At 40.2% G+C, this 13,848-nt stretch overlaps 1 protein-coding gene across 1 annotated transcript in view; it reads right to left on the reverse strand.

Moving 5' to 3' along the window:
- DPT (dermatopontin) overlaps positions 1-13,848 on the reverse strand; it is a 28,517-nt gene that overhangs the window by 12,111 nt on the left and 2,558 nt on the right. The window contains exon 2 of the mRNA XM_061988704.1: positions 6,490-6,615. Coding sequence (XP_061844688.1) covers positions 6,490-6,615 — 126 coding nt within the window. The remainder of the gene's footprint in view (positions 1-6,489; positions 6,616-13,848) is intronic.

Below are 13,848 nucleotides of genomic sequence, written 5' to 3' on the forward strand. Positions count from 1 at the left end.
GAAAAAAAGACATTAGATCCTTAACAGGATAACTGTTGTTGTTATTTTAGTCTGAAACTAGTAATGTTGTCTATTTTCTATAGTGAAGAATTACTATGTTAGAGATTAATAGAAAACACAGAGTTACTAATTTAGCACTGACGAGAATGTTCTATACTAATCTACAGTGATCCATATCACTCTTTTCATGATTGACTTCAGAAATAGTTACCACCATTCTATTTTTTATCTATAAGATCAAGTCACGCTGATGGCCTTATTAGTATTGTACAGCCAGCCCCTTAGAGAAGTAAATGGAAACTGTGGATATACCGACCTCTTAGATATCAAGAAGACAAAGGAAACAAGTCTTAAAAATACCAAAGACAGTCAGTGGTAGAGCTTCTTATTTTCTGCTCCAACTGTAGAATATTCTTATTCTCTGCTATTAAGTGTGTTGTTTCAGAGTGCCTAATGCTTTTCAATTCTTGTGCAACTACAGTCCTAATAAGAGGAATGGCTCCTCTTTAACTTTCATTTTCCTCTTCACTGCTGAACTCTTCCTCTAGCAATGCTACATCCAAAAAAAGAAGCTGCTCAATTTCAAGAGGAAAACATAAGGTTTGATATTACTGACCTTTAAGAAAAAGAAGTGTCCCCTGAACGGCCTTGCTTTTCAGATGTTATTTACAAGCGCTTCAAGAATATGTCTCTGCTAAAGGAGAATTTTGTTTCAAGAGCCATAAGCCTGCGTGTTACATTCAGTTGACATGGGAATTATATGCCTCTTCAATCATTTTCAGTTCTTCCTCCAGCTGGAAGACAGCGACCATCCACTTTTAAAAAGCCTACTATACTGAAAAGCCAAAGAAGGCCTTAGTAAACTGTCTACAGAAATTTCCATCGACTCTCCCAGTAAAGATCTCAGATTGCTGGGTTGCCAGGGAACTAGAGGTGTCCTAGAGCTGCTCTACAGATGACCAGTTTTCTCACATGGCCATGTCATGTGCATTTTGGAACTGAGTTCAAGCTGCAGGCTCTGAGATCATAGGTTCACCTGGACATGTCACTGCCCTTCTGTTTGCACTCAGTTGTACTGAAAACAACAAACTATCACAGGACTAAGGAGCCATGAGGCCAACACAATGGGACCACAGTTATTCTTGGAGACCAATATGGGCTAGTGCAATACAGATACAAGCAGCACCACAGAGCTCAGGACGTTCTACACCTACTCCTCAAGAAAGATATTCCTCAAGAAAGATATGCAGCAAGTAGCATTAGCTAGCTTTCCAATGTTAAGCAATGTTTCTCTTCTCTGGAAGGTGGTCCTGGAGATTGAAATACATTGAAATGTAAGGTTGTATTTATGGAGATTTAAAAAAATTCAGTTCAATACTTTTTTGGGAAGAAAGAAAGTAAAAAGAGCATTAAAAAAACCTAAAAGAAAATTAAGAAAAAAGGGAGGAGAATTGAGTTGCCCAGAAGTTCATGTTTCCACCACATCTATTCTGAGTTCAAATCCAGGATTTATATCTCTACTGTTGGTAATCTCTGAGAAACTGCATAGGATCTCATCAGTTTCAATATGACTTTGGTGTCAGGTTGAGTCAAGAAAACAAATAAGTTCTTTAAGCCCTATAACTCTTGGAAAACGTAATTGTTGCCTGGACAGTGTCACTGTGACAGAGAGCAGCCACAGCTCCAGACAGACCTCTGGCACTTGGACTGCCGGTGGTTTGCAGAGAGGAAACAGTCATAAACAGTCTGTGCAAACTTGAGGTTGCTCTGTGACATGTGTTTGCTTTTGAGAATACGGAGATAAACTTTCAATTTCCTGGCAAAGAGAAAAATCTGAGCTCTAATGGGAGCACTTAATAACACTGTCTCTGCATCTGCAATGGATTTGCTTCCTTTATGGTTTGAATCAACACACAGTTTATTTTACTGTGAAAGCATTCCCTAGCTTGGTGAAATAATGGGAGCTTTTCTGCCTACTGTGAGAAATGTTAAATATTTCCAGCACGTTAAAAATGTGCAGAATCCATGACAAGACTTGTCATGGTGAGGGAGGAAACAAAGTACTTATAAAAAAATTAAAAACATCAAGTGCAAAACTATGAGACTGGAAACGATTAATATCTTTGTTTTCAGTATGATCTTATTGTACAGGTAAACTGGGAATTAATGGTGAGAAGATGAACTGTGAAACAAAACTGCAGGGCTCTAAGAGTAAGGATACAGATGCTAACAAGCAAAGTCCTTAAACATATAACTGTCTTTAACTGCATTCTTCAGTTAGATGTCCGAGTTTCAACTAGCATGATGGTGATATGAATTAGTGCTCCAATAAGTGTTAGCAGGCCTAAAGAAACACAGATGTTCCAGCTCTAAAAGCTGGGTCAAGTCATGTACACAGGGAAACCTGTCTTTATCCCTTGTGGGGAAGACCAGCCCGCTTCAGGAGAGATATAGTTCTGAAAAAAAGAGCCAAGAGAAACCATGCATAAGGACCCACTGTATTTACTGATTTTGTATTTGCCAGAAAGCCCTATACAGAGACAACTGGATGAGCAAGGAATCAAATATTCAAGGTGAGAGCTAATTTTAAAAAAAGAGGGTTTTTATGCCTCAGTATTGTCAGTTTTCTTAAAAATGCCTTTTCTGCCCATATTTGATTTAATAATGAAGGATTCATTGCACCTTAAAATTCAAGGCTACAGAGAAATTCTGTCTTTGCATATGGATTTTCCATGAGGGCCCACAGTCATTGCATATTTTCCTGGTGTTACTTCTCCACATCATCCTATACTAATAGATGTCTTTGCGTGAAATTAAGCTGCTTCAACCAAGAAATAGGAGTCAGCAGCATATTAATAGTCATTTCTCCACAGTTTATGGACACTTACTTTCTGGAACAGAATAGGCTGTGGCAGAAACAGTATTAAATAATGACACTGTGTACACATGTGCAATTTTATTATGTCTTACGTGTATACACATTTTGAGATCCTACCCATGGTAGTCCATAACTGCTTTGCAGACTGTTGGGAAAACATATTCTCTCTGTCAAATGCATCTTAAACAAAGTGCAAGATACAGATCGTAAGTGTGATATATTAATAAGATTTTGGGACAAAAACTTGGAAATGCCAATGGAAGTGAAGTTGTGAGTGACATCTCCTGGACTTAGGGAGTGGGAAATGGTGTTTCTGTACACTGAAGTTTAATAATTCAAACAAGTCACATCTGTAGTAGTAAAAGTGGGTCCAAAGCATGGGATTTCATGCTACCACATTGCAGTTCATGTTGCTTCTGTGTTAGCATTACAACTAGCAGATCCCAGCAGACAATAGGCAAGAGACCACTGTTTTGGAGAAGAGTTTAGTGGCATGGTACAGACTCTTCATCAGAAAAATCCTCTTGTTTGAGATCACAGGGTAAGACTGGCAGACAGGGCCCACAACAAGTCTCTCATACAGTCCCTTGCTCAAAGCAGGGTCAACCACAAAGTCAGACCAGGCTGTTTAATGCCTTATTCACTCAGTTCTTGAAAACCTCCAAGGATGGAGCCTGAGCAGCCCCACTGGGCAACCTGCTGTACTGTCTCACTGTCCTTGTGAAGGAAAAGGTTTTCTTTTCTTCTGAACAGCAATCCTGCCCTATTCTCAGCTATTCTCCCTAGTTTGGTGTCATTTGCAAACTTGGTGAGAGTGCTCTGTTGCCTCTTCAAGATCATTGAAGTTAATCAGAATGGGTCCTAGGATAGACTATTGGTTACAGTACTTTGCTTCTAATGAGCACCCAGGCAGGGTATCACTCTTTAACCACTACTTCCCGAGACTGTTAAACCACTAGTTTTTTACACTCCTAGTTCTCTGTCCATCCAAATCCTAACATCCTAATTTGGATAACTGTGTGTAGAAAGAGCCTGTATCTACCTTGCTAACTCCAAAGGCAAGAATGAGAGCTTAAAAGAAATTGGAAGGAATATATTGTAAGGAGGCACTTCAAGAGAGTACGGTAAGTCGAGGTTCTCCAGTAGAGGAAACTATATGAGAGACTGTCCAGGATGAGAGTGCATAAGGAAGTGTCAAGATAGGCTGGTGGGCCAGTGGCTTGAGCAGAACAAACTGGGCTCCAGATGGTGTGACTGAACCTGGTAGTGCAGGGTACAAAATGGTTTTACAATGAATCCATCATCACAAACTATGCACCAGAAGATTTTCACAAGCCACGAGACAAGTCTTCACAGAGGTTTTACAGCTCTCCCTCCCCAGAAGGAAAGGGGAGCATATGGGATTTCTACCCTACTTAGAGGGAGAAACACTTCATCTGCCTTTGAAGTGTTGCCTTTTCTGCAGAGAAAGGCAGTAGCAGCTGAACTGTGTAAGCCATTCTTTTCCAAGCATAAAAATGAAGTGTTGTCACTGTTGGAAATAGAAGGGCATTAGAGGAGCACATATGCAGCTGGAATGGAATGTAATGCAAGACATCAGTAACCCTGAACATTTGCATTAGGATTTGCATTACTCAGCATGACAGTTTGCAGAAGAGACAAAACTCTTCCCAGTTACCAAGACCGCACAAGAGGGAAACAGAACTCTCAATAACAACAAAACAAGCCAGAAAAGATTTCTGTTGTCTCTCTGAAAATACATGCAGAATAAGAGAGATTGGGAGAACTCACTCTTGTGGCCAAGAAGGCCAATGGCCTCCTTGGGTGCGTTAAAAAGAGTGTGACCAACAGTTTGAGGGAGGTTCTCCTTCTCCTCTACTTCGCTGTGGTGAGGCCACATCTAGAGCAGTGTGCCCTGTTCTGGGCTCCCCAGTTCAACAACGATAGAGAACTTTTGGAGAGAGTCCAGCAGAGGGCTACCAAGATGATCAAGGGACTGGAACATTTTTCTTACAAGGAAAGGCTGCGAGACCTGGGACCATTTAGCCTGGAAATGAGAAGACTGAGGGGGGACCTTGTTAACACTTGTAAATATCTAAAGGGTGGATGTCAAGAGGATGGTGCTAGACTTTTATTTTTTTCTGTAGTGCCCAATGACAGGACAAGGGGTAATGGCTACAAGCTGGAACACAGGAAGTTACACTGGAGGAGAAATTTCTTTCCTGTGAGGGTGAGGGAGCCCTGGCACAGGCTGTCCAGGGAGGATGTGGAGTCCTCTGGAGGTTTTCAAACCCACCTGGATGTGTTCCTCTGTGTCTTGATCAAGGTGAACCTGCTTGAGCAGGGAGTTGGGCTGGAGGATCTCTAGAGGTCCTTTCCAACCCCTGTCACTCTGTGATTCTGTATGAACTGCTCAGAGTATCCCTCAGAGGAAAAAGTCTGTGCAGGTATGTAAATAACCCCACAGGCAGAGAACATCTGGAGGCAGTGTAGGCTGGAAAGTGGGATGAAAGTGTTCAAAGACTTTGTTACAGAGTTTTTGTCATTTAAAATCTTTAACAATAATAATAAAACATCCATTTTGTTTCCTCCTGGATACATGGAGACTGGAGGTGCAAAGCAAAGCACTACTGTCGTGTTTGGTCAGTAGCCAGACTGATGAGTAAGACTAACAGACATCTAAACAGTTCGTATGAATCTCAACAGGAAGTTTACTTCAAAGCTGAGTTCTGGAAAGAAAGATACAAGCACAAATTTTTTTCCCCTCCATTTTATTCTTCTATTTGTTTTGGGGGGGTTTTATTTTGTTTTGTTTTTTTAAGTGAAGGCAGGTTATTCTTTATATTGGTGAGAATAGCTGGATTAATAGCCCTGGAGTGTAAAATCACAAGTTCTGTTACATAGAATGGATGGAAGCAATATGAGCTTTCTCTTCACAGTCTGCTACTGATTTTTCTATCTCAGTTTAGAGAAACTACACCTGGGGACACAACGAATCTAGGAACCTCACTCTATGAGGTTACCAGAGGCAGTTGTGATACTATATTGCGGTGAGGCTACCTTTCTTTTAGGTTTGGGCTATGATCAGTAGCTCGTTTTGACTTAGATCTTCAAACAGCCTTGAGAGAGTGAGCAAGTTGTATGCACTACAAATAAAAAAATTCCAAGTTCACAGACACATAATCTTTTATTTCTGAGGTAAGTGCAGTAAGCTTATGCCTGTAAGTCCTTGTGGCACAATCATGTAGTGCAGAGATGCTCCTAGCCCTGTAAATGTACGGGATTTATAGTGGGAGCTGTATCACCACCTTTGGCATGTAGTTCTGCTTTGGAGACTTCTGTTGTGGTTTCCAGCATAGCAAGACTGCTGCTGGCACCCAGACCTGTTCATTCAGGACTAACTACTGTGTTTCACTGCAGCATTACTTTGCCCTCATTCTCTTCCCTTAGTCCTGAATGCTCTGTTACCAGACTGGAAATAAGTTGCTTAGCCCCATAAAACACAGTTACATTTTTCTCAAACAAGGTTTTGATGGGACGAGCATACAAAGACATTTGTAGAGACTGCTAGGAAAAAGAGGCTGACAGGTTTGGTTTCTGCTTGAACTCACCAGCATGAATATGGGCATCTCCGGCTATAGCGGCAGCAGTAAAATTGCCATTCACGGTCAAGCACAGATGGAAAATACTGACTCTGGAAACCAGCCACCAACCCATTGTTTGAGCAGGTTTGATACCTAATAAAGACGGCAAAAAAGAGAACACATAAGGAAAATATTGGATTAGATTCCCCAATAGCTTCAAGTGTTTCTGAAAACAGCATTAAAAATTTTGGTTCAGAGTGAAAGCCGATGTGAGTGAGGCTTTATAGTGAGAAGCACTGTATGCTCTTGCTGTGTATTGAGTAAGCATTTTGTATATTAAACTAGCCATAGTTAACTAATAATATATTCATATTTATATTGCCTTTAAAACTATTTAAACTGGTTTTAAATATTTAATCATTCTAGTATGCTAATCAGGCAAGAAGATTGTTCTGGTGTTGACATTCTCAACTGTTTAGAGATCATGAGACTGACTTCCAAATAGTCCAATACTTTTATCTTTAACTGCTGGTATTTGAGCATTTGGGGTAATTTTTTCAACTGCTTCTCTACAAAAAAAGAGAAAGCCTTAGAAACTTTTTAAAGAGAAGTCCAGCAATTTATTTTCATTCTTTTTCATTACCTGTCTCCAGGAGAAGGCATTCAATGCAAAACATTATAGGACTGTGATGAAATAATGGTTTGATAACAATCACATAAAGAAAGCTCAGACTCAGATGTTATGAAATTATAAAACATACATTTTATGACTGGATTTTCAAAAATGTGCTGCTTCATGCTTTGAGAACTTTTCCCCAGTTTCAGTCAATGACCTCATAGTTTATTTTAATGACCCTGGAGTTCCCAGAAGAGAAAACACGTCATCTAGTAGAGTTTGCTGTTTGGAAAGTCATTTGCTTGTGCGTACAGGTGTTAGTGCTCACACAGTGTGAGGCTCAAGTGTTGGTACACAAAAGCTGAAAAACTGAGCAATTTTGACCAGTATGAGGATGAATTCCTCTCCCTAACTTTCAGCTTCCACCCTTGAACCTGGGATCTCTTCCATATATCCCTCCCACTCTGTTCTGTTGTTCAGATCACAGTATTTATATTTGTTTGTGTCCCTGCATCTCCCACGTTGCTAAGGCCACACATACTTGATGTTCTCTGTGAGACTCTTCTGAGGACCTTCAGAGTTAAGCAATGATGGGGACTCAGAGTTGCTATGGTATCATACCAAGTAAGACAGTTTGGCTCTCACTCAGAGGATTTCAGCAGGACTTTGATAGGAAGTTGCTCTATTTTTTGGCACCTAGGCCATGAGAACATATGGCTAAGACTCTGTGTAAACATATTGGATAGATGCAGATGACTGGTGTTATCCTGATGGAAGAAAGATTGATACATAAAAGTACACAGAATGGATGTACCTGTTGCAAAATGAGTATTAATCTGTGTAAGGTAGAAACAAACTTGAACCTCTTCTCCTGCCTCTCCCCCTTCCCAGTTACGTGCATATCCACTGCTCAAGTCTGTTTGCCTCTGGGAGATTTTCTAGGTCTTTTGTATAGATGCAATAGTAGGGATATTTAGTTGCTTCTTTCCTTTGCAGCTCCTCTCAGAGGCTTGTCATTGCCCTTCAATTTCTTGTCTCCACCAATCAGCATCTGATATTTCTGCTGATACTTGTCTTTACAGGAGGTTCTTCCTTCTCCTTTTCCCTCCTCACTTCTTCACAATCATTCTGAGAAGTCCTGCCCCCTTTCCCACTCTTTGCTCTGAAACATTTTATATTTTCTTGACACGTCTACTAATACAGTTCAGTTTTGATGGAAAGATTTTGAGAGACACATCACGGATGGACCCTTTTTTTTATAGTGGATTGAAAAAAAAATTTACTTAACACTCCCATGTTTACTTGCATACATATTTGGGCACCGAACTTTAAGAAGGTTTGGTTATTTTTTATCCTGATTCTATCTTGTCATTAAAAGTTTGGGTTTTTTTAAAAAATAATTGAAATTGCCTTAAAAATTAGTTTCTTAGATGAAGAGTATAACTGGACATGAGTCATATCTTAGAATTGAATTGGCATTTTGTTTTTAAAACATTCAAAGCAAAAATTTGAAATATGCTTTTAAGTTCATGTTTACTTCTTTCTCTCTACTTCTGTCTCATACACTCAAAGTCCTGCAATCTGTTATTCAAGCTCAATATTGGGTTCAGTGAAAGAAAGACAATAGTAACATTGAATTACTTTTCTTTAGCTTTGACATAAGATTTTTCCCCCAATGTTTTGAATTTTGAAGTCCAATTCAGATATTCTTCTAAAAATGAAGAGATGCTCTTAAAAATTGTAGTGCTTATTTGTGAGCTCATATAAAATCTGTTTTTCCTTTTCCCAGTTGGCTTCTGTGCTACAAACAGAAAGTAATTATTCAAGGGAGACAGACAACCCTTCCCCACACACCTTTTTTGTCAGATGCTCTATATACTAATCTGAAAACAACACTCAATATGTGAAGATTTCTTCCTTCTCTGTTGAACTCACTACAGCTGTCACAAGAAATACTGCAAACCAGTATGGTGAACAAAAACTAGTGATTTGAGACCTTTGATTTATGGCCAAGTGGGGAAAAAAAAAAAGCTTTTTTCTCTAGACCCGCTCTGTAGCACTTTTGTTCAGAGGATAATTCAGTATTAAGAGTTAAAGTCATTGGATTCTCCTCAGTCATGAAATCCTGACATTGCTAAGAGAGGAACATACCTCTTAGAAGGTGAATGCAAAAAACCAGCTAGGACTGTGTGGGATTAAACTTGGCAATGGATAGCTTGTTTAGTTTCTCTGATTGGCTCAAATTGAGATGCATGAGGAGTTACCGTTTGGATATGGTACTGGGAGAAGAGAAGGTGAGCTGACTGGTAGGTGGGGAAGTGGGAAGATTGGTTGTGGTGAGGGTCAGGTGCTATTGAATGGGAAGTTGCCCTTCCCTCATTTACATCTGTTGGGAATAACTGCAGTGTTTGACAGAAAGTAAGTATACTAAACAGCTTTACTTTGGGTGAAGTTTTCTGTAGTAACAGAGATACACCAAGACTTTCCATGACCTGCTGCAATTACTGTGGAAAGCCTCTTCTTTGCCAAACCTTCCTCTGATCTGGTTAATGAGTGTTTTACAGCTGAGTTCTGTCATGGCAAGTAACCAAAGTGTGCATCCATGTTATCAGTTTAGCTCAGGTCGGGACTGCTTTCCTTGTTCACCAATGACCATCCATCTGTGAGACCAAACTAGAGCTGGTTTGAAACAAACCCACTCAAAAGACATGTGTGGATTTGGGGTTGTGCACTGTTTCACCCTACGGATCAATTTAAATTGTGCCATATTAGAATCATAGAATGGTATTTGCAAACATTGATAGAGCCTCAGTGACCAAGCGTGTACCTCATTGACTCATTACCTGACAGACTGAAGACAAATATTACTTACAATAATATTTGAGCAATGGCACTAGTTGTTCTTACACTTCATAATTATGCCTGCATTTTACTTTTGCTCTTTGTTAGAGAAAGCTCAGGGTGTTTTGCCTCATCTAATGCTGATGCTGTGTGGTAAAACCGCCCCCAAGGCCCTCCATCATCCAGATACGTCAGGAATTAACCTGGGCAGTATGTTGTCCTGAGGATAACAATCCAAGAGGAAGCCTCTTCACTACAAATCTGCTTACAGAAGCCCAAGGTAAGATGCAGTAATTGTTGCTGTTAGGCCTGTATGGAGACCCTGATGTACTGACCAGGCAGCACTTCCTGAAGCTCTCTGACCCATAGCTCAGTAGTCATCGGGTCATGCTGTATTAAAGGCAATTTGTTGCTTATAACAGGGTAACCTTAAAAAAAAACCCTACCATTTTGCAGTAGAGCAGACGGGTCCTGTCATTAATTACTTTAAAGCTATCTCTCTACAGCATGTCAGAGCAGAATGGATTTATTTATTATAGAGAGATGTCAGACTTGGAAAACTGACCCAACAGAAATATTGCTGTGTACTTTCATTTGCAGTCCTCCCTAGAGCACACACAGAGATGGCCTAACCTCACACAGCCAATGAGACCATGATTAGAGTGTGGGAGGCATTTTTTAATGAGACAGTAGATAGACTGTTTTTATGGAGTGTTGTTTCACAAAAATCTGTTTATTACCATATCTAAATTTCCTTTTGGTACAGCTGTGGAGGGTTGTCCCTGTCCTACTCTCCTAAGTTATTTTTGTGGAGTGTCCTCCTCTGTGTAGTTTGGTTAGTCACATGATGATGGCTAATTTAATGATCAGTCTGTTACAGTTAAGTGGGGAGAGATAAGTGGCTGAGGGCAGGCTCAGGATACTTGAGACACTGGCACTCAGAAGAAAGGAAGGACTTTCTCGTGTTTGATTAGGCTGTGCCAGTCTACAATGGCCACTTGTATGAGGAGTCTTCACTATCCATTGTGGGGTGGAGAGAAATGTTGTCATGACTTCCACATACCAAAAGCAAGATTACTGTCATCTTCAGCTATCTTTTTCTTTCATTTAAAGCCAGTGATGACTTCCTTTCTCCTCACCACCCAAAGGGAAGGCAAGGCCTTAATTCACCCTGTTAATTTCTTCTTGAAAGTCATTGATGAGGCCTCGCTATCTACAGAAACACCCCTCTTCTCCTTAGATGCTCCCACTGGACTCAGACCATTGCAGCTGTGCTAAAGGCTTGTAGCACCATCCCTTTAACATAAATCTATGGCTTTGAAGTAAACCAACTTGTTTGTGTAGATAGCACAAATGGGAGCATTTTGAAAGGGTAATTTGATCATCATATTTGGTAATAGAGCCTCAGATTTGAGACTTGGGATTAGTCAGGGATTGAGAATAAAAAGACTTCCTTGCAGATGTACTGGAGTGTACTGCCAGCACCTGAAGAGAAAGCTCCTGCAGACACTTCCTTTGCTCATGAGTCTTTGTGCCAGGTTTGTGGGAAATAGGATTGTGTGTCTACTTGAAGAATCTGCTTTTATGTGTTTTTTACACTCAAACAGAAGGCAAAGGAGAGTGAGAATTTGAGCAGGGAGGGAGAATCTAGATATCTGTTTTTCCCAAATCCCATACAAATGTTTTCTCAGATGTCTAAATAAGGAAAAGAAACAATAAATGTGCATTAAATAGCACTTGTTTGGAAATGTTTCTGCTTTATGCCTCATGGATAACTGGGAGTATATTGGGGAAATGGCAAGGTTCCATCTGTATTATGTGGTGTAAAACAAACAATGTATCCTGGAAGGAAGAGTTGCTTGTCTTTCACTTGCAAGCTTTTGTACATTTGTTTGTTTGATCTCTGTCCTTTCGTACTTTCAGGCGAGAAAAATAGTTTTTTGTAAGTACTTCATTCAAAGACTGGTCTGTAGAGACAACTTGGTCACTGTGAGGGTGATGGAGCACTGGAACAGGCTGCCCAGATGGGTTGTGGAGTCTCCTTCTCTGGAGACATTCAAAACCCACTTGGACAAGTTCCTGTGTGACCTACTCTAGGAGGTCCTGCTCTGGCAGGAGGATTGGACTAGATGATCTTTCAAGGTCCCTTCCAGCCCTTGAGATTCTGTGATTCAGTGATGTGGTGAAGAACAGTCTCACCTGCAGTCACTCAGACCTTACCTTTTCTTAGGTGGTGAAATACTTACTCAAGGCCAAACTTTCTCCAGTACAAAGGGAGGTAAAAACATAGCTTTATTCTGTTTGAAAAGACAGAATTCCTCGAGAGATCACAGCATACAAATAATTAGGAGTATGTGCAATCAGGGTATGTCCTTAAGACTTATCTCTGCTCCAGATATGAGTATTTCCAAATCATCCAGGAACAAATTCTGCTCCCAGCATTGAATAGCATCTTGGTTAGTGTATAGCCTTTGCAGAGACAGTAGGGCCAGGAGTAAGGCATTGGCACAGATTCAACAAAGGTTGACCTGCTTCTGGAGGGGGTTGGACTAGATGATCTCTAAAGGTCTCTTCCAACCCCTACCATTCTATGATTCTATGATACGCATCCTTAAATTTAAATATATACACAGATTAATTAATCCTGAGAAGGCATCACTAGACATCTCATCAAATCTATTGATAAAATTGTCTCTGAATCTTAGAACAGGTTTGAAGGTTTCTTATGTCCATTCAACAAAACATAAAACAACATGCTTTCTTCAGAAGTGCATGTACACATATGCTTAACTTCAGAGATATCTTTATTAAGAAAAAACACTTATAGCTAGATGAAATGCTAGTAGATAATTCTAGGCAATTGTCAAGGTGATTAGTCTTCATTAGTCTGCTTCTGGAGAGAGAAGAGGTGCCCCAGAGGGCAGTTTTTAATATCTCTTTCCATTGACTTGGGAAGTAAGAGAAGTCATAAGTTAAGCATTGTGATTAGATGCCCAATGTGGATCGCTGTCATTGCTCTCCTTCTGCTGAATAATGTTTTCATATCTGTAAGATGAAAAGTCTTACAGGTTTAGTTCTAGAAGTCCATATAATATCTAATGTTAGCATAAGAAGCAAACTTACCCAAACCAGCTCTGCCAGTCCCCTCACCTCTCTCATCTTTATGAACCCCTTGCCTTCTGTTTCTGCCATTTCCCTCTCAGTGTTAAACAGCTAAAGAAAATAACAAGTTGGAGACACTTTCTTCTCTCACTTTGTTTTCTCTCTAAAGCTTTTCTTGGCTTTTTTTTCTCTTTTCTAAAGAAAACTCTCTTGGGTTAGTCTCTGTTGTGCAGCTGCACAACAGTCAGGAATGGTGATTTGTGAAACACCATAAACATAATTTGTCAGAGGTCATTCTTTGGCGTTTCTGCCAGACTAGAGTTTCTGTGACACGGCTGAGAAACTGGAGGGGATTCAGAGGAGAGTTGTATGTATGATCAGTGCTTGCCTAGAAGTGTTGGAATTTAAAACTTCCAAAGGACAGCTAGAAGGATGGAGATGTGTTCAGCCTGAAAGCAAAAGCATGGGTGAAGGTGCACAGGTGTGGGAAAGGTGTAGCTATTAATAAGTTAAAAAAAATTTTACAAAGGATGCAGTGTGCTTGTTCTCATTACTCAGTTAAGGCAGAGAAAGGAATAAAGCTCCTCAATTACAGCAAAAGAAGTGTAGCTTAAATTTTAGGAAAACCTTGGCAGCTTTGAAGTTATTTTTGGTACAAGCCGTTGAATCTCCCTGAATGTGACGTGCAAGATGACACAAAATACCCTGTGAGGCAGAGCTGAAGAAAGAATAATGCAGTTCATCCTACCAGGGTGGAGAATGGACTAGCAAGTCCAGTAGTGTACTGTGTCAGCTGAGATAAGGATGATGTATTTCTCCCCAGCAGA

This window comes from Colius striatus, chromosome 1 (assembly GCF_028858725.1).
Source record: "Colius striatus isolate bColStr4 chromosome 1, bColStr4.1.hap1, whole genome shotgun sequence".
Lineage (NCBI taxonomy): Eukaryota > Metazoa > Chordata > Aves > Coliiformes > Coliidae > Colius > Colius striatus.